At 44.8% G+C, this 21343-nt stretch overlaps 4 protein-coding genes across 4 annotated transcripts; 3 read left to right on the top strand and 1 right to left on the bottom strand.

Annotated features, from left to right (window-relative positions):
- The first annotated feature begins 56 nt into the window (after positions 1-56).
- On the top strand, positions 57-15895 carry LOC120961115 (uncharacterized). The gene is made up of 13 exons (XM_049607683.1): positions 57-3146; positions 3215-3312; positions 3392-3595; positions 3699-3715; positions 4609-5006; positions 5386-5562; positions 8380-8645; positions 8737-9913; positions 10036-10160; positions 10861-11990; positions 12073-12323; positions 12410-12591; positions 12681-15895. The coding sequence occupies exons 1-13, from the start codon at positions 1269-1271 to the stop codon at positions 12781-12783; spliced, it is 6006 nt and encodes a 2001-aa protein (XP_049463640.1). The 5' UTR covers positions 57-1268; the 3' UTR covers positions 12784-15895.
- On the top strand, positions 4173-5185 carry LOC120961675 (low molecular weight phosphotyrosine protein phosphatase 1-like). The gene is made up of 2 exons (XM_040385614.2): positions 4173-4301; positions 4609-5185. The coding sequence occupies exons 1-2, from the start codon at positions 4265-4267 to the stop codon at positions 5055-5057; spliced, it is 486 nt and encodes a 161-aa protein (XP_040241548.1). The 5' UTR covers positions 4173-4264; the 3' UTR covers positions 5058-5185.
- Positions 13952-18398, bottom strand: LOC120961670 (coiled-coil domain-containing protein 96). Its single transcript, XM_040385608.2, has 2 exons — positions 16699-18398; positions 13952-16611 (listed from the first exon to the last, which is right to left on the bottom strand). The coding sequence occupies exons 1-2, from the start codon at positions 18011-18013 to the stop codon at positions 16277-16279; spliced, it is 1650 nt and encodes a 549-aa protein (XP_040241542.2). The 5' UTR covers positions 18014-18398; the 3' UTR covers positions 13952-16276.
- A 1799-nt stretch (positions 18399-20197) lies between these two features.
- Positions 20198-20947, top strand: LOC120960994 (uncharacterized). Its single transcript, XM_040384510.2, has 2 exons — positions 20198-20531; positions 20620-20947. Exons 1-2 carry the CDS (start codon positions 20437-20439, stop codon positions 20885-20887), a joined length of 363 nt encoding a protein of 120 aa, XP_040240444.2. The 5' UTR covers positions 20198-20436; the 3' UTR covers positions 20888-20947.
- The last annotated feature ends 396 nt before the right edge of the window (positions 20948-21343 follow it).

Below are 21343 nucleotides of genomic sequence, written 5' to 3'. Positions count from 1 at the left end.
TATTCAGTTTGTTCTGTTCAAACATATTGAAAATAGGAAAACAGTCGTGCAATATTGAAAAACACAAGTAATTTCACTTTCAGTGATAACGTTGTACTTAACGAACGTAGTGAAATTGTTTCTGTTATATTCTCCAATCTCCAATTCGAAGTGTCGGACACGTGATGTATGTTGCACGACCTTACAACATGTCCGTTATGGGTTTTAGCCCTACATGGACATAGCTCCCGTGTGTAAGACTGACTGTACTGCTATAGATAACCCAATAGGTTATAGACAGCCAAGAACATAAGCGTCTTTTGGCAAACTTAATCCAACTACGGTTGTTGCGGCGTTTTTAAATATCGGACCCATCAGAAAAGTGGTTTATTCAGTTTGTCGGATAATTAATTCATCGATAGCCAATCCCAATTAATGGCTTCAATTCAAGAAGAAGAATGAAGAATTAATTGAATCATTACGGTAAGTTTAACCAATTTAACTTTAACTTTGTATATACGTTACATATTCTCATAAGAAACGTTAAGAATTCTCGATGATTTGCGATAAAATTGAAAAAAGGGTAAAATTAAAAACAATAATTATCAAAACCAATAATTATACGTTCTAAGATAGCTGGACATTTTAGATTTGTAAAGAAAAAATATCTGTAAAAAATGTATCGAAACATAAATTCCGAATAGAGCTTTCATTTCCATTTCCTCGATTGCTCGCACGTGGTTCGAAACGGTTCACGTTTTTGTCTTGTGCGCATGCGCCTCATGTAAGCATAGATACAGAGAGATAAACATAGCAGAAGCATTTTACCAACACTTGCGAAGCATGAAAGCTTTTGTAAAATGTCAATAAGCACAGTAAAAATGGTAGGACGTGGAGAAGGACAGGTCTATTATACAAGTGCCCCAAGTACAGAACTATAGGCGGGCAGTGAAACGTTACGCATTGTACAAATAAACAATAGTCTGCACTTAATTAATGAGTTACTCGCTACGGGTAGTAAGCTACTGTCCGTGCTTGCATATCGCCTTAATACGCGCTTGAGAAAGGCTTTCGTTCAGTGATTGCATATGGTGCAGCAGTCAAAGAAGAAAAAATACAGTTTGGCTACACGTCATACTAGCGCCCACACGAAAGAGCATTTTCCGCGAACGTCACAGGTGTGCTAAAGAAATAATCCCGCAGAAGGTTCAATTACTCGAAGCGATCTGTGAATGTGAATTCATTCGACACGCAGGCAGAGCGTCATCGAAGTGAGGAGCGCGACAAATATGTCTGTAAATATACGCATCGATGAGGCTCGCTCCCTTGGGGACCAACATGACCAACAAGGTTGCGATGGACAGACGACGTGTGAGGAAGCGTGTCGTGACGATGGCGATGTGGAGGTGGACATGAAATTTGGTTTGTTCGTGGATACTGATCGTTCGATGCCTCGGAATGTATCGGAAGAGGAGTTCGATTTTGATTCCGCTTTCAGTTCCGAATCGAACCAAGGACTCACCGATGAAAGTACGATTGACCACCTGGACGACAGAATGCTGCCAGATGGTGCAGTCGAACGGGAGCGGCTGAAATCCCTGGAAGACGAACATGAAATCCTGTCGTCGAATTTGATTGCACTGACATCACATTTTGCCCAGGTGCAGCTACGACTGAGGCAAATAGTGGAAGCGCCACCGCAGGAGCGGGATACTTTGCTGAAAAATCTGGAAGAGTTTGCCTTCCTTGGCATACCGGAAATACAACAGAATCCGGTGAAGCAAAACATTCCCGAAATTGTGGCCAATCTCGACAAGAGCCCCGAATCGGTGGAAAATCTGCGCGAAAAACAACAGGAGCTTATCGGGCAGCTGAAGTCGCAGCTAATGGACCTGGAGCGATACGCATACGAGTCTGGGGCGGGCATCCTACCACAAACGATTCTTCTGGAAAAGCAGAAAGTAATCATCGAGGAAATAAAGAAGAAAATCAACCTTAACTTGAACGAGCTCGACTTGCCACAGCTGACATCGGAAGATCTGCGTCAGCAAGTAGACAGCGCTCTCGATGAGCTAGTGAATCCACTGAAGATGAAGGAACAGTTAGTGACGCAGCTGAAAACGCAAATTCAGGATCTCGAGCGGTTCATCAGCTTCCTGCAGACAAACGAGAAAGCGGAAATAAAAAAACGTTTCCTGGAGCAGCAGAAGCAACAGGAACAGAGAGCCGAGGCATCCAAGGGAAACGAGGGCCGATCGCAACATTCGTCGGATCGTCACACTCTTTCAAAGCCTATGTCCGCTCACCCGAGTAACGGCACCAGTGCAAGCCAGGCTGCAGCGAAACGGGAATCGTTCAATAGCAAAGCGTTTGGTTTGATGGATAAAGCCGGAACGCTGCTACAAATGTTCGCCCTGTCGCAGTTCAACTGTGGAAGTGAGCATCGAAACAGCGAGACAAACTATCAAACCAAGATGATGACCCGCACGCGACAAAACTGTTGGGGCGATATTCGAGCAAGACTGGAGTACGACGTGCAGGAGATAGCGTCTTTGGCGCTAACAATGCAAAATGAAATATCACCTAAGGAAGCGGACCACAACGACGAGGAAGACGAGGACTCGAACCGTCCTGGCCGTGACAATAGGAAGAATTACGAATTGACTCTGCTTGTTCGCAAGCGTTTGGCGAAAACTATCCAACGGTTAATGCAGCACGGTTTGCGGAGCATTTCCGAGAGTGCGAGCCACAGCCTTGTACCATTCATTTCCGGGTGCTTTTCTACTACGGGCAGCGGCCATAGTGGTACCAATCATTCCAGCATGAGCGGCCGTGCAAATGAAAGTTTCTACCGCTCGGAAGTTAGACGAAAGAGTACCGGGACAACGACTACTGCGCCGAAGAAACAATCGTCGTATGTGGAGGAGGATACGTCGAATGCGGCCGTTATGGAGGATAATCTGTTTTCTCAGTTAGATGACGATGAAGAAGAGGATATGGAACCCCAATTCGATAGCAATAACAAGGACGAAATGCATGTCTGGGAGTTGCTGCTGGTGTATTACAATATAAAAAATGGTGATCGTTACAACTCGACGCCGGCTAGAAAGTTGTCAGAAAGCTTCAACCTGGACATCGTGGACGGTAGACCGTTGTCGAACAAACAGGTATTATTTTGTACACATATTGTGTAGTTTGTGCACACTTTTTACACTTTCGTCCTGCTTCTTTACAGAGTCTTCTCAGTGCTATTGGGTCGATCATAGCATTACACAGTCCCTACAAGAGAAGCTACGATTCACAGTTTAAGGCATTCGTATGTGCCGGATTGAAGTAAGTAGCCGCTGTATAAGATCGTTGCATAAGGTCCTGAGTAATCAATGTTGGTTATATTTATTTCTCTCTCCACCAGTGCCCAGAAGTTAACACAATGGCTGTACCTTATATTCCAGTGCAAAGAGCTGGTTAGCTCGCATTATGCCAGCTGGAGCTATGTGGCCAACACCGGATTTCGCGACGCTTTAAAAACGTTGGATTGCTTGACACAGTACCGGTTTGATCTTCCAGTCGATTTATCAATTCGTCAGTTTAAAAACATCAAAGACGTTTTTATGTAGTTATCCAAACTCTAGCACAGCAGCTATTCGGATGCCCTAAGACGAAACAACAGTCACCAGTTAAAATATGTTTGCTAAATAACCTTCCGGTACCTTAACAAGCCTGTCCAACAACAACCGTAAACAGCTCGATTTTTCTCTCTGTCCCTTAAACCTTCCACCGAAAGTTTTGCACTTTCAAGCTCGTTAAACACTCGTTACGTACCAAGAAAGTAAAAATATATCTTCTGGATGCGAGGAGTATTGTAACATACGTATCCAAATTACATCAACAGATCCGCTTATGGCATGGTCGTGTATCAAAATGGAGGAGCAAATGGTGGAAGAAGAGTTGTTAGAAAATATCATTAAAACGGACCTTATCACTATGCAACTACCTTTTGCTATTAGTCTGCAAAAACATTCGAAATATGCATTTCTAGCTTTCGAAGCAATTAATTGGTTTTGTTTCATTACGCATATTATGATTTTATGTACCTATTTTCATAACCCAGGCCTGCAACGTGTTGAATTCAATCCTCAATCCATGCTTTGCAAATCACGCGATTAATTTAAAAAACATTAGAAGCTGTTTTGGTGTTTCTTTTGGACCACCCTGTTGTTGACAGATCAGCAAGGTGTAAATTAAATCAAAACATTCACATTTATTTACAAGAACCGCGAGCAACATGAGTGAGAAAAAGAAAGCACTTTTTATTTGCCTGGGTAAGCTAACTTCTTGATAATATTTATAATTAAGTTTGTGATCGCCTTCGCGATGCATACGATTCGCAAAATCATTGAAAGCTAGAGTGTAATCAAACCGCCGGCATCGGTAAGGTCCGATGTTGGTTGGTGTCATTTTGCTGCAGTATTGCAGAGAACAACATACTTTTTGCACGATGTTTGATGTGTTTTTGCATTGCCCCATTGTGTTTGTGCATCTTCGATTTGAGTATTCTGATATACCACCGCCGCCTGTTGTTTAAATAGATGTGGAATAATTAATCAATATGGAATTCATCGCCCCCAGGAAACATCTGCCGATCACCTATCGCCGAGGCGGTGTTCTTAAAAGCAATCGACACGGCTGGCGTAGCAGATCAGTGGGAAGTAGACAGTGCGGCCATAGGATCGTGGCACGTTGGACGAAGCCCTGACCATCGGGCTCTGGCAACAATGAAAAAGCACGATCTACCGTACAGCAACAAAGCTAGGCAGATTAAAAAGGCGGACTTTGAGCATTACGATTACATTTTCGGAATGGACGGGGAGAACATTGCTGATTTGAAGGAACGCGCGCCCAAGGGAGACAGCAAAGCGAAAATACTACTGCTGGGTGATTTCGATCCGCAACAGCCTGGTGCTATCATACGCGATCCGTACTATGATAGCGGCTCGGAAGGGTTCGAGCAGTGCTACGTGCAGTGTGTGCGTTGTTGTGATGCTTTTTTGTCCAAGGCTCAAAAGGGTGAAATATGAAATGTAAGTTGATGATTTAATTTAGCAAATTAAAGCATTCAACATTACTGCAATGGGAAGTAAAACGCATTGTGATGACCCTTTCAAGAGATGGCGAATAAAAATAACAGTACGATATGAGAAAGTAATTTACCCTGCACACAATTTGACCTAGCAAGAACTGATGCAATGTATCAAAATCGATCATTGAATAGGTCTAATCAACGAAAGAATAGATAAAATGATATCTTTCTTGCTCAGGATCAACAAGGTTAGGTGAACACTGAACAACAGGTAATAAACGGATCATTGTTTACAAACCCGTCCGTCACTGGGGCATGCGGGATAATCCGTGCTGTTCGAACAACCGAGGTGCTGGTGTGAAGCTCTTCTTCCGTATCGCGAACACCGTTGTCGTTGTGGTCGCCGTAGTTTTCCGTCGTCGAAAAATCATTGCTTTCCGGAATCCAAAAGCTGTGGAAAAGGTGCCAACATGAGTGTCGACGCTGCCGTTCCTCAACCCGCGGTAAGTGACCCGGCCGTGTCAATGATAATGAAAAGGAGATGGTTCTCAAATTGTGCGCAACATTTACACTTGTCCCATTCGGCGACGGTGTAGAAATCGTTCTCGAAGTTTTCTCATTGTATGTGCCATGTACTGCCTCGTTCGCAATTGGGCCCTTTGCACCGGGCCTTTGTGGTTCGTCGTAATAGATGAATAATGCCTGGTTTGAGGGTCTGGATTCGCTATCGTTTGATATAGAATCAGCCCCTTCACAAAGAACACAGTGCGCTCGTGCTTGTGTCACACTCGCACTCTGCGAAAACGACGTCCTCGGCTCGCAAATGTAAAGTCCTTCAAAAGCAATCATAATTGGTGTCACATTCGATGAAATGATTAGTGAAAGTAGCAAAAGAATAGCTTTTTGTGACATTTTTTATCTATCAAACGTGTTTCCGAGATATTCAAGCGCTGTCCATCGAACGGGCTCTCCGTCGCGTTCGGTACGGTGCGGGTCTGTCTATTCGAGCACAAGTGTGTGTACGGCGGCTATGTTCGCTGATGTTAGAGCGTAGCCGACCGAACCAGCGAGGAAAATGGCGTCCGGAGACTAAGTCCCACGTCGCTGCCTACAGTGAAGGAAAGTTAAAAATCGAATATCTTCAATTTGGTTGGTCGTATCGTGCTGGGAGTTGGCGCAAAACGCGTTTCAGCGAAAATGCTATCATTCCAGAGTGGGTTGATTTTTTCGACAATTTTCGTCTAAGTCCCAACTTTTTTTGGGACTTAGAAAATTTTTCACTGCTTGCCCTTGTTATATGTACGGCGCACCTTCGCTTGGAATTGGTGTGGTGTGCGGCACAGACATGGCATTGCATGAAAAGTGATAATGTGACTAGGGCTACGCATTCTCTGTGCCTGACACGGAAAGGTCATGAGCGTGTGGAGATGAAATAGGTGTTCTCTAGATTTGCTAAGGATGAAACATATTTTTTTATCCAATTTTTACCTCACTTCAGTGACGCACTCAAGATGTGCGGTGTCGGGCCAGACTATCGGTGTCTGTGCCTTTGCCAACACAAGAGAACAAGAGTGAAATGTATTTTAAAACGCGCAATGCACCCAACATCGGTCCTCTTTCGACACAGAAAAGACACAGTCGGTGGCTGGTTTTGTCTCTTTGCGTGAAACTTGTTCGCGTGAACGAAGTCGGCGGTGCATTTCACTATCAGCCGAACGAACGTTTTCTCGTCGCTTGAATGGAAGAGGAAGTATTTGCAACATGAGAGGCGCATTAACACACGGTCGCACATGAACACACGAAATTCAGCACACAGCAAACGTTCAATCAAGGTGAATGGAATAAAAGCACTACGTGTATATTGCGGCTATATGTATGGTAGCACGGGGAGGAAATTTAGTGTGTGCTGCATGTATTATGGTGAAATTGAAAGTATACAACGTGGCCGGATATCAAGTCCTGCGTAAAGGAATTCAATTCTGTTGATTCAGGAATTGATTGGAGATGTAATTAAATCTAAATTAAATAACATTGTCCAAACCAAACATAATAACATTATTATAAACAATGTTTTATAGAAATTGGAGGGCAATATGTGCAGGCAAAATCATCGTTACCACTTATTTACACGATGCAAATGTTTCCATATTTTAATTTACCTTTATTTAACTTAACACCACACCGGATGGGTTCTTCCGGTCGGCTTGAACCGGAATACGATAACCCCGATTTTTGTATGAGAACACGTTGATTCTTATAATTGAACTGAAATCGTTCTAACCTCGTTTGCGCTAGCAAATCTCTTTTTATTTTTATTTTCATCTTTTAGTCTTCTCCCCTCCTCTACCTCTCTACCGTTCGGCATTATCATGTATTATTTGACTAAGGGGAAGACTTGGGAGATCAGCTGGTTGGCTGCATGCGGTGTAGGGAACATGTGCTTGGGTATTAGCATAACAAGTATGGTGCGCATACACTGAAATGTATGGCACATGGCGGAAAACGTTAACACCACCATCATCATCATAGATAGTGGCACCGCACCATGTTCATGTTGGATTCGCAGCCCAGTCTTAGGGCAGCATAACCCAATTCTGATTGGTAAAATGCTGCGTGGCGAAGCGAACACATGGACAATGACCGCATTTCTGGTGTTGCAAATGCTAATCGATCGTCGAAGCATCTCGTGGGTTAAGTTGAAGGTGATGGTAATGCTCGCATAGCCGTATCATAGTATTAGTATTATTTTAACGGATTTTGGAAGAGCAAAGAAGCAATTTACTATGCTACGCGTGGACAATCTAAAGCAGCATGCACACAATGACAAAACAGTTTACGATTCGTTGAGTATGAAACTCAGTAACTGTTGCCTGTTGCGCACTTATGCGTAGTTATATTGTAAATAACAATGGCCTTTGACTGTTTGGATAGTGTGTGTAGATTTGTTATAATATTTTATATATCTTTGCTACAAATGCTTTTATTATTGGTATTATCAAATGAAATATAATAGAATAAGTTTACGTATCTGTTGATTGATGCCATTTCAATAGTACGCGGGTAAATTTTTTTTATATTTTTTTTTACTTGATTCAAGGTTTTCATTGCGTGATTAGCTTGGCAAATTGAGGCGAACGAGGCACGCGTTAAAAGGAGGTTTTATTTTTAAACATTGCTATTCTTGTTTGTATTGCAAATGGTGTATATTGAACAATCCTTCGTGGGATAAGATATTGTTATCTAGTACTTGCGGCTTCCTGTATGATGTATGCGATGATGTATTAACTAACTGTATTATTGATACTTTATCTTTTCCAAAGGATTCCTCCAAGGTGATGAATGGCATGATGGAACTGCCGAACGGCGTAAGCAACGGTCACTCGGGCGGTGGAGGTGAAAACGGCGATCGTCATAAAAGCCACAAAAGCTCTAGCAAGGACAAGCATCGTGACAAAGATCGTGACAAAAATCGGGATAAGGACAAGCATCGCGATAAAGATCGCGATCGAGAGAAGGACAAGAATCGCGATAAGCACAAGAGCAGCAGCCATTCGTCTTCTTCGAAAAGTGGTAGCAGCTCATCGAAGTGAGTGTGATGCAAAAAGCTCGCCGATTAGTAATGTTTTGCTTGTGAATCTTGATTTGACGATTTTGATGTATGTTTGTAATCTTTTTAGGGATAAAGAGAAGTCTGACAAGGAGAAACATAGCTCTAGTAGTAGCAGCAACAAGGATAAGGAAAAAAGCCACCACAGTAGCTCGTCGTCGCACAAAAGTTCCAAAAGCGATAAGGATCGGTCGAAGGATAAGGAACGGGACAAAGACAAACATCGAAGCCGCGAAGATGGCAAGGATCGTGACCGTGATCGCGACAAGAAGGATCGCGACAAAAGCAGTCGAAGCGATAAAGACAAGGACAAGCACAAATCGTCATCCTCGTCCTCGTCGAACAAAGACAAGGATCGGGATAAGCATAAGAGTAGCAGCAGCAGCTCTAGCCGCGACAAGGATAAGGACAAGAACAAACATTCCAGCTCGAGAAGGGACAAGGATAAGCACTCCTCGTCGTCGTCATCCTCCAAACATAAGGATCGGCACCGAGATGAGAAAGTAGCTTCGGGCGAGGTGAAGGTGAAGGAAGAACCGGAGCCTGTTACGACGGAATTCTTAAACGGAGAAGGGTATATACCCCAGCAGAATGACGCGATGGTGGAAAACCACGCAGGACCTGTGGGAGGAAAGTTGGACATTTCCCAGGCAAGTTCGTGCGATTACTCGATGTCGCAGTTCCGCGCCGACGAGACACCATTTGCGTTGAAGCAAAATGAAACGATGGACCAAAACACTTCCAACCAGGGCGACGATTATCAGAATAACGATGACGAAGAGGGAGATGACGCAAGTCGTTATAATGATTTTAACACTGAGAATGGTCATCACCATGAACAACAGCCCCATATGTACCAGCAGCAGCAACACCAGCAGCAAGGATATTTTGGTGGCATGCAACAGCAGCACGAACAGTATCAGGCGAACGTTCAGGCCGCTATCAAGATGGAGCCGCTAGATATCAAAGATGAACCGCAATCTGGCCAGGAGGGGGAGGAAGAGTCCGAGGACGATATACCACTATCAAAGCGGAAGAAACGCGAGGCTGAAGAAGGCTACGATGAAGATGGTAGAAAGAAGAAGATTAAGACGGAGAAAAAGGATAAGAAAAACAAAAAGCGCTCGCATGATTCCGATGATGCCAACGAAAACGACGATGATGTCAATAGCAGCAAGAAGAAACTGAAGAAGACTAAAATAAAAAAGGAGCCAGGAGTAGAACCACCCACGCAACAAGCGAAGAAGGTAAATATGCACTAACGACGGGCAATGATTGTAATATGCGTTGCGTCAACCTATGGCAGCATTGCGAAGCAGGCCCGATTTACGCCAATGTTTGTTTCATTTCTTTGCTCACTCGAATACAGAATGCTAAGGCTGCCCCCCCAATGCCTGGAACCAATCAGGCAAGAACCGGCGATCAGGCTGGAACCGGCAAGACTGGACGAGCTCGGGTAAAGAAGGAAGAAGAAGAGCAAGAAGTATGGAAATGGTAAGTGGATGTATTTGGTTAGCATCCGAGTTGTTTGTATGCGTGTGTATGTGTGTGGTTAATGGAGAAGAAAAGGAATGTTTTGAAAACATCAGACCGGCAAACCACTCGGTATACCGGTGGTGGTTCCATGAGGAGCATTGCACGTTGGTGGAAGAGTGCGCAAGACTTGTGAGATGAGGAAGTGAAACGCAGTGTGGCTGTATGGGTGTTTGGTGCATATGTGTTGGTTGGCTGTGGCAATATTTTACGATAGTTCATACACTGACCGCCGTATGCGGAATGGCGCTTTTGTAGTGAGCTGTCAGACCAGGTGACAGCTGGGGGCTGTGCATGCACAGTCGTGCTCGTCCAATGAAAAAGTGTGTGCTGGATGAAATTTTCCACTCGTAACAAGTGAATGTTGTCGGCTTTTCGTTCCGTTTTCCGATCACTTGCGGGGCATCGCAATGGATACAATATGTGCTATCAATCAAAAAGAATACTGACACGGATTACATGTGCGCTCGTTAATGGTGATTCCCGGCTTCTTTTCCACAACAGTGCAACCTCATTGCACCGGGTGCCAAAACGTTTACATTTAACGAATAGGTCGAGAACACTTATCCGGTGTGCGAAGAATACGGAGAGCACTCTCATTGTTAGCGAAATGCGCTAATGCCGTGATTTTTGTTTTGCTTATTTTCTTCTCCAAATTCAGGTGGGAGGAGGAAAAGCGCGACGACGGCGTCAAATGGAAGTATTTGGAGCACAAGGGGCCTGTATTTGCACCACCGTACGATCCACTTCCTTCGCACGTGAAGTTCATGTACGATGGCAAAGAAATGAAGCTCTCGCAGGATGCGGAGGAAGTGGCAGGCTTCTACGCGCGCATGCTGGAACACGACTACACATCCAAGCAAGCGTTCAATGACAACTTCTTCAAGGATTGGCGCAAAACGATGACGCCCCACGAGCGGGAGCGCATCACCGACTTGGAAAAGTGTAACTTCCGTCCTATGGCAGCGTACTTCGCGGAAATAGCCGAGCAGAACCGGAATCGCAGCAAAGAGGAGAAGGCTGCACTGAAGGCGGCGAACGAGCAGCTGACGAAGGAGTACGGCATTTGCGTTATCGATGGGCATAAGGAAAAGATTGGAAACTTCAAAATAGAACCGCCCGGTTTGTTCCGCGGCCGTGGCGAGCATCCGAAGATGGGCCTGGTGAAGAGGCGCGTTATGCCCGAGGACGTCATCATCAATTGCTCGCAGGACAGCAAAATACCGTCCCCACCGCCAGGTCGCCGATGGAAGGAGGTGCGCCACGACAACACTGTATCGTGGCTAGCTTCCTGGGTCGAAAATGTGCAGGGGCAGGTGAAGTACATCATGCTGAATCCCAGCTCCAAGCTGAAGGGCGAAAAGGATTGGCAGAAGTACGAAACGGCGCGTCGGTTGCTGAAGCACATCGATAAAATTCGAGACACGTACCGCGACGAGTGGAAGAGCAAGGAGATGCGTATCCGACAGCGCGCGGTAGCGATGTACTTTATCGATAAGCTTGCGCTGAGAGCGGGCAATGAAAAGGACGACGATCAGGCCGATACGGTCGGTTGCTGTTCGCTGCGTTACGAGCACATAGCGCTGCACAAGGAGCTGAACGGTAAAGAGAACGTGGTTGTGTTCGATTTCCTCGGTAAGGATTCCATCCGCTACTACAATGAGGTGGAGGTGGAGAAGCGTGTCTTCAAGAACTTGGAGCTGTTTAAAGAAAACAAAAAGCCGGGCGACGATCTGTTTGACCGGTTAAACACGTCCGTAGTGAACGAATATCTGAAGGGATTGATGGATGGTGCGTATAGAAGAAAAGTGCTATTGCGTGTATGCATTGTTTCGCTTACTAATTGGTCACTACTTGCTCCATTTCATTTCAGGGCTCACTGCCAAAGTGTTCCGTACTTTCAACGCATCTTACACATTGCAAAAGCAGTTGGAAGAATTGACGGATCCTAACATGTCCGTACCGGAAAAGCTGCTTGCTTACAATCGTGCAAATCGTGCTGTCGCTATTTTGTGTAACCATCAGCGGGCCGTCCCGAAAACGCACGAGAAAAGTATGGGCAATCTGAAGGAAAAGATTCGCGTGAAGCGCGAACAGGTTGAACAGTGTCAAAAGGAATTCAAGGTACGGCAAAGAAGACCTTCGGAGGGCGCTTTGCAAGAGATGCGACGGAAATTTCAATCGTTTGGTTTTGGTTTACACCATTTCAGGATCTCAAGAAAAGTAATGTTCGTGATCCGAGCGCGTTTGACAAGAAGAGCAAACAGTTGGAAAGGCTAAAGGAGCAGCTGAAGAAGTTGGAGCTCCAGGAAACGGATAGGGATGAAAATAAAACGATCGCTCTGGGCACATCCAAGCTGAACTATCTGGATCCGCGTATCTCCGTGGCTTGGTAAGTTTTACACCTGCGCTGAGAGTGTTTAACGAATGATGTGCGCTTATCTATAATTGCCGTTGCTTACCCCTCTACTCCCTCTGCAGGTGTAAGAAGTTCGGAGTACCGATTGAGAAGATTTTTAACAAGACACAGCGTGACAAATTCCGATGGGCAATAGATATGGCCGACGAAAACTACGTATTTTAAAAGAAAGAAAAAAAAAACAACAACGGGACATTATGGACGTGCGTTGCGATGGTTTTTGCATATAAAGCAAACCACCGAAGCAGTCGTCCTACATGGACACTCGTACTATGCGTGTCGAATGAAAAACATCATTTTGTTCACCATTTATCATATTCAGCTGTGAGGTAACCACGATGCAGTGGTATTGAACTTCCTTTAGATACCTAGGAAAGGATCAGTTTCGCGACAGCTTGGTCCTAATCGATCCAGCCGCGATGCACTTTTGCAATGAAAGATTCGCAAACCGTACGCAATTCTAATATACATTTAGAGTTTTATTTGTTAAGATTTGAACGCATCTCTTGAGGAGACCGTTTTACGCGTGCCCGTAGCGTAAAACACTCTTTGGTATGATGTTAGAGAGACCACACGTTCTGTGCAAGTATGTCGATTATCTTTTATTTTAAGATATAATGTTTCGGGGCAGACACACGCAAGACGATCGATTATGATGTCCAACCATGTTAGAATAAAATGATATGGTTGAAGAAGAAAATACAGCATTGTACCCTTGATGTGCGGTTCCATTACAAGGGCTACTTTCCTATTGTATATGTGCATGCATTGTAGGCAACTACACGCATATAACTAGAACAAAACATTGGTCAGACCTAAGCGTAGTCGTATGTTTGAAATTTTTGTGAAATTCAGTGCGACAGTGTTAAGGCGTAGAACTAAACGTGGCAGAGAGAGAAAGAGCAAGAGAGAGAAAAAAAAAGAGAGAGAGAGAGATATGTAGAAAGGTTTAATTTATTTTAGTAAAATTCCATCAATCAAACTGCTCGAGACTATCTCTCCGCACATCAGTAGAAGAAGGGCTACAGAGGTTTTAGAAAGCCCAAGAACGTTAATTTACAAATTCGAGTGAAAAAGGTTCGTCACACTTCTGATTTTATCCTTTATTCGCTTTAACCTGCTTCTCTCATGTATGGCGAGGGTTGTTAGTTACGTGCGTAGTGAAGGTTAATTGTTTCCTCTCCGTTACAACAACAACAAAACTGCTAATGTGTGTGAAGTTAGTGATGTTTCGGACATAGTTTTATATTTTCTTAGCAAAACACAAACAATTAGATAAATTAACAGGGTGGTCTCGTGGGCCAGTCGTCAACTCGCACGACTTATCAAGCCAACCAATGCCCGTCGTGGGTTCAAACCTTATATGGACCGTCGCCCCATAGCAAGGACTGACTACATCCGGCTGCGTGGTACTAATAAGTCCCGAAAGCCCTTTGTATCGAGCCGGCATGACCGCGATGGTCGTTACGCCAAGAAGAAGAAAAAGAAGAAGAACATGATCGTGTATAATAGTATTGGATTCCCATAACGTGAGTGCGTGTGTTTAGTTAGTAATTACGCATTGATGAAGCGCGTAAAGCTCGCAAATTTCACGCGAGTGTTTTCTGGCGGAGAGGGCTAGCAGCAGGAATGTTCTCTCTATTACACCACGATAAAGGCAATAAGGTCGTACTTGGCACACCCGTTCTTCCGGCAGATAAACCAGCCAGTGTATATTGTTTGTGCTCCTGTGTGTATACACATAAACATACTCACACACACACTGACATTGTTTTCAAACTCTGCACAATCATTTGATATGTTAAGTTGTAGTATTTAGGTGCGTAGATGATTTATTTGGTTCGTGACACGATGTTACTAGGAGTGCACTCTGCTGAAGCAAAACAGAAATCAGTGTAAAATACTTTGATAGGATTTAAAGATGACTCAAAAAACAAAATATATGCATATATATTTAAAACAAAAAAAAACAACACAAACACACCCATATGATACACTAATGGATCGCATCTGATTGTAAGAGGAGACATGTTTGTGTGGAAAGCATCGACTAACAATCGTGTAGGGGAGGGGGATGGTAACTTTTAAGCAAAGAGTACATTACACAACACAACAGCAAAGGATCAATTTGGTATTTAGGGGGGGTGGTGTAATACAAGCACTGGAAGTGTGATGCCTAACATTAAAGACTATCGATGGATCAGAAGAAGGAAGGAAGGAGGGAAGGAGGAAGGGGGACTCGCTGTTTGTATGTTTACGAACGGAAGTTTTGGTTTGTTTTACTCTGGAAACCTATGAAGCGCAAGACACGAGTGTTTCATGGGATGGGACATCCGTTAACAACAGTTGCATACCCCATTTACCGTTACATCGCTCTATCTACATACACATCTAAGCATCTTGACTTGATAGTGGATAATGATCGAGTAAACTAAACTATAGAAAGGCGAAACGTTTTGGGTTTCGTAAAAAAAAAAAAAAAATAGCACACTCATATATAACAACAAACGTGATAAGAAAGAGCGGTCAGAGCTGCGCTGCCGATGCAAGAGGGGTCTACTTCTTTGAATCATCTCACCGAAACCCATCATCTCATATCGATCGATCACCTTCATCTCAAAGCCGTTTTATTTGCAATACTTAATTTTAAAACGCTTTCAGTGTGAATGTCCCTTTGCGATGACGAATGCCATTAGAATGGCGTTATATAGAGTAGAGAATGAGAATTCATGCAATTACTAGACCTTCAATTCAGGTACGACGAAAATTGTACGAAAATTCGCGTGATGTTAACAGGACAGAAGGCCGAGCTGAACCAGCGTTACAGCAGTAGCAAAGGAAAGGAAAGCAAAACACACACACACACAGAAAACCACCATTACAACATTTGCGTACCGCCGAAACTATGAATGAAGCAAGGGAGACAAATGGTCAAGCGTGTATGCCATGGAAAAAGGGAAGCAGATGATCCTCCTGCACACATCGATGCATCTGGGGAGGAGGGGTGGGGCACACGAAGCCCAATTCCCTCGAGACGAGTGAGGGAGACAAGGTTCGAGTTCACATGGAAGGCAAAATGCATGTGCAAAGACAGCAGCAACGCAACTACTGTAAACAGTAAGTAGTGGCTGGGAGGGAATTTGAAACGGAACTAAAAACAAATTACATAGAAAAAAAAAACATATTGAGGAGAGAGAAGTGCGAAGGGCTGACGAATTGATGATATGATGCAGATAATACATGATTTAAATAAATAACTTTAAGTGAAAATCCATTATCATTTGTGTGTTTCTCGTCGTCGTCAAGTTCAGCAAGTTTGTGTCATCCTGTTGTGATTCATGTTAGCCTATATCATTTATATCCTGCGTTTATGTTCTTCTATTCGTCGACATAATTATTGATCATTATTAGAACGGCCTGTTTATTCGGAGCACAAAAGAATACTGCTGCAATAGTACATACGTAGTTATCGATCCTTCAGTAAGTTAACGAGCAAAAAGGGATATTTTAAACGGATCTCCCAGCGTGCAGGCCTCTTCCTTTAGAACATTCTTCAAATATTCGGCCTTAAAAAGAAACACTTAAATTGCGCATTGAACATTATTTGCGAAACATTTCGGCTCCCTATACCCATCCGTCCTCCTTGCGCCTTCGTCCCTCAAGGAACTTCGTGAGAAATGTGATGCTCGTAGTGAATCACGCGCTCGTCACCGTCAGATCCTGCATGCGCCACATACGCTGAAGAAGATGACCCCGGGGCTCCCCGTCCCGACCCAGTGATGAAGCTGCGGAACGAAACCGTCCGCTTGACCGTTTGCTTCTCCTTTACCGGCCCACCAACGGCTGCGCTGGTTGCCGATGGTTCAAGTGCCGCCAGCTCCTTGCGCGACAGTGCCACAACCTTCTTGCGCTTGTGTGCTTGCTGCTGCAGCTGTAGCTTCCCGGTCATCGAGGGCGGTGGTCGCACCGGTTCGGACGCGATCGGGCGGGACTCTGAAACGTACATACACTCCTCGTGATTAACGCCGGCCGCATCCGTGCACTGGTAGCAGGTCAGCTCGCCGTCCTCCATCCGCTTACCCGTGCGACAGTTGGACCAGTCGCGCGCCTTAAACTCGGCCAGCACCTTTGCCACCTCCTCCGGCTCGTTGTCGTAGTTCATCACGTAAATGTTGGCATCATCGGCAGCCGGCCCACTGCCCTCTGCTAGCTTCAGCTTCATGCTGGCCCGGTTAGAGCGAAGATCGGTCGGCTGGTAGCGATACCCGCCACCGTTGGTCGCCGACTGGTGCGGTTTCGAGCGCAGGGTCGGCTTGCGCAGTGGATGCGCAGGGAGCCTCCGTCTGGAGGGTGTGGTTGGTACGGCGGAACCTACAATCCCGTCTCCCGCACCATCTGTCTGCCGCTCGGGGCGTGTTTCGGTACCGGCGTGCTCCGGCTCCTCATCACCGTCCTCCTCCTCCTCCTCGTCCACTTCCGCCTTTCCACGGTTCGGATCGGCATCCTTCTTGCTGTCGTAGTTTCGCTCCTTCACGTACGCATACTTGCGATGGTGGGGCTCGGTAGCGTACGCACAGCTCTCCGACGCACTGTCGCTGGCCGGATCGTGACACACGCTACACACCATACCGTCCTTCTCGTACGTGCGGCAGTTCCTGGGGTCCTTCGCCAACCGCCGGCTTTGCTCCTCAGACTCTGCCTTTATTCGCTCGTAATCCTCCGAGGAGGAGTAGTCGCCCCGATCAAACCGGTAATCACCGTCCTGCTCTTCTTCCTCGCCGTCGTCGTCGTCGTCGTCCTCTTCATCGGTCGGCTTAGGTGCTTTACGCTGCGGAGCGGACTTTTTCCGCTTGCTTTCCAAATCTTCGAAATGTTTCGCAATAAACTGCTCGTACCGTGCGGCATAATCGTCCACGTCCGTACTCTCCTCCGGCTCGCTGGCCTTTTCATCCGCATCATCTTCATCCAGATCTTCCTCGTGCTCATCGGTGAGCAGTTCCTTTTCCTGCTCGCGTTTGCGGTGCGTCGATGGTTTCCTTCGTTCCCTTAGATTGGCACGTTTGGCTCGGGCCGGAACGATATCCTCGGGCGATATGTAGGAGGGATCGAGCGTAAAACCAGGCGTTGGTGAAATCGGCTTCAGATTAGCCAGATTGTAGTCGGTGTGAAAAGTTGGCTCGTGCGGCTCATCGTAAGAAAAGTACGATCGTTCGTCGAGTGGCAACAGATCGCGATCGATATTGGTGTCGTATTCAAACTCGGATAACAGAAGCTCATTTATGGGAGAGAAACGTTCGAAGCACTGCACACCACTGCTGCTAAGCACAATTAGCAGAAACACTGTCGCAAACCACTCCTGTCCCGAAAAGGACCGTACACTTGTGGCAGAAGCCATTATTACAAGATCGCGAACGATTGGTATTCACTGGCAGGTTTAATGTCCCCTAGAAAACTGTCTTCGATTCCACCAACTACCGTAACCTAGCTACACTGCCGATTGCCTTCAACGCTCGAAGGCCATTTTCCAACTGACTCCGGATAGTGCCGGGGATAGGGAATTTTATAAGCGTGGTGTCGAAAATTGTCCTACCATTTTCAGCCAGCTCGAACCAATCGTACCAAAGCACAGACTGTTGTCATTGTCCGGTGTTGAATAATCGATCACTCTCTGGCATGCACACAGAGCTGGCCGCGCGACAAAAAGTGCAGTGAAAAACTTCACCAGAAAGTAGGCGGTTTTGACTGCCAACCGTTGCGATATTCGCGATGGATTATTCAATTTGTGGATTTGGTGGGCAGGTGTGTCGAACATTGGTGATACCATTCATGCCCGAAGGAATGGGGAATGGTCACTAAGGTTGAGAAAGTCAAATTGGATACCAGCAAAATAAATATATGACTAAATAATTTCTAATAGTAGAAGAATGTCTATAATAAAACAATCTTATTGGAAAAAGTCGCATGTCTCTGCGTAACAGAGCATTGACACAGAGAGAAGCAATTTGACGCCCGCGTGGTATTTTCGGTTACCGACACAGTCAATTCCCTTGCTTCCTCACTTCCCTAAGACCCATACGACATGGGGTTTCGAAACCGATCAACCGTATCCTTCCACAAACTGAGCCCAGAGTTTGTAGCTAGTATCGTGCGGCGCGAATTGATTTGGTGTCGAATCGATTTGATCACGCATGTTCGCGAATCGATCGCATGACAATGGGGAACGCCGCGTGCGGTTGAACGAGCCGGGAAGAACGTTCCGCATCAACAGGTCGGTGAGTGGTGGTGGGCGGTTGGCGTTGCACCGAATGCACTCCCAGCTACTAGCAGCATCGCGATCGGGGGTGGTGTGCATGTTCACACTATGCAAATCGGTGCCACCTAAACGGTGCTAATTGCAACTGGAAGGAAAATGGGGGAAAGGGGTGCAAACAGATGTAATAGTGTAGGGTACAGCCCCAGTACCTTTGGTTTTTGAACCCCTTCCCACGAATGTCTTTTCGTTTTCCTTTACGCACTGATTGCGACGAAATTGAAAGTGTGTAATTTTTTGTATCGAGCTATGTGCTTGGCATTTTTCTCCCGGCTCCAGTGCTATGTTGTCGGGTTTATTCCAACAGATCTAGAAGGAAGTGGTTGAGGGGAGGTTGCATTACATTACTTCATTATGATTATGTATAAAAGGTAAAAATATTGCTTCCAATAAGCCTAGAATCGTTGCTCGAGGCAAAAAAGCGGAATAGATTTTAAAATAACTTTAATTCCAACTGACTAAAGTAAAAGTAGAAGAAGAATTTCTCTTAGGTCAAAATTTCATTTTCTACATTTCTTCATATTAGTAGTTACCTTCTTTTTTATTCTTTTTTACGTGACGACTTTGCTACGATGGGACGGTCCGGTCGATATAAGGCTTTAACCCATGACGGGCATGTTGTTAAGTCGTGCGGGTTTCCGGGACTATTACCAGAATTTCCGGGAGATTAACGGCCTGCTTGAAGATCTTGATCAGTTACTACGTCCTATCATGCGCCAGAAAGTAGCTAAAAATGAAACACACACACACACACACACACACACACACACACACACACACACATTATTATCCATCACTTGTATCTTGAGCATTCCAATGGTGAAGAATAATGAGCAGCTTCAAAAACTGGAAAGAGAATGTACTATTTTTTTACTATGGTTGCTGTGATCTGATAACTTCGTTTGTGTACCAAAAGATCTCTTATGTACGAACATCTTTCCTGTTTTGCTTGTGAAGGAGAAAGCGAAAATCTATATTGGTTCATGTGTGTATAAAATTTGTGCGACAGATGTTCGCTTTATTTCCTACAAGTCGTTTTCAAATTTTTCTATAAAACAAAAGTAGTATTTAAAATGATTCCAAGGCATGTTAAGTCCACTAACAATCAGCTCCAAGTTATGTTTAGCAGTGTAAGTCACTGATAAAGGATTTACTAAAAAAAAACTGAAATGAATCATTTTTCCATACAATAATGCAAACAATTACAGCCAGGTGAGTTAAGACACGTGAACCTCAGGACAACATTCGGTCTCCATGACGATGATGTACCAAAACACCCACTCGCCGAACATCCGTGTTGCGTCGTGTGTGTCATTTAGCTGTGCTTGAATAGTTATTCAATTGCAGCAAAGATCAATCGATAGATACAGCAGCGTGTGTGAGGACGTTCCTGCTGCACACAGTTGCTGAAGTGTCCAGACAACTCGCTAGCCGCCTTTGGATTGTTCGCAATCTTATCAAAAGCACACACGACAAATCCGCCTCTTTCTCGCCGCCGTGTTGCTACTATGAAGCATCAACAAGTGGTACCGGACTATGCGGCCATGGTGAAAACTTCCGGCACGTGTCTCTGCTTGGTATTTTCCGGATGGGTACTATTTAAGTAAGTTTTGTGAAAGGAGAGTGAAAGGAGGAGAGGGAATATCCTTTCTTCTCATACCGCACCGAAAACAAATCTTTACACATTGCAGACTAGTACAGGCCATTTTCTGGCTACCGGGCTATTTGGAAAAGAATCAGGAACAACTGTATCGCCGGGTCGAAGAACGATCGAGAATGTGGCCCGACGAGGAAGTTGATGCAGTGAAGACCAGCTCAAAAGCACGTGACCACACGTCTGCTGAATGTACCAATAAGGAACGTTGTTTAGATGAAGGCCCAACGAGCGAGACAATTATGGAAGAGAAGGGAGAAAATGATGCGGTGGAGTGTGAAGCCGACAACAAAAAGGATAAATAATGAGGTTGCTATTTGGAGGATGATAGTGGAAATATTATAAAATTATTCAAACACAATTCACCGAACAGTGTAACAGTTTTAACGCGTTCAAGCAGTATGGCAAGAAGGGATATGTGTGGACCTATACAAACACAAACGAACTGCATCACTCAAACCTACAACATGTACAACAAGCCTGTTTTTTTTTTTGTTGTAATCGGATGATGTTTGATTTTATTTCATTGTAAGTTAATCCACTGTCTGTATTATAATGCAAAGCCGCCCGGTTACGTCTTTTGATCTACACTCTTGATACAATTGTCATTTCCTATTGGGAGAAAAATCGCATATTTGCAATACTTGGTGCAGTTTGTCTGGGTGAGGTATGATTGAATAATTATTATTTTAAGCAATACAGACACAATTAAATAGTTTGCATTTTAGAAGACGTATCAAGAACAAAATCTGGATGTTTTC

This window comes from Anopheles coluzzii, chromosome 2, assembly GCF_943734685.1.
Source record: "Anopheles coluzzii chromosome 2, AcolN3, whole genome shotgun sequence".
NCBI lineage: Eukaryota > Metazoa > Arthropoda > Insecta > Diptera > Culicidae > Anopheles > Anopheles coluzzii.
This window is presented reverse-complemented; position numbering and strand designations above follow the sequence as displayed.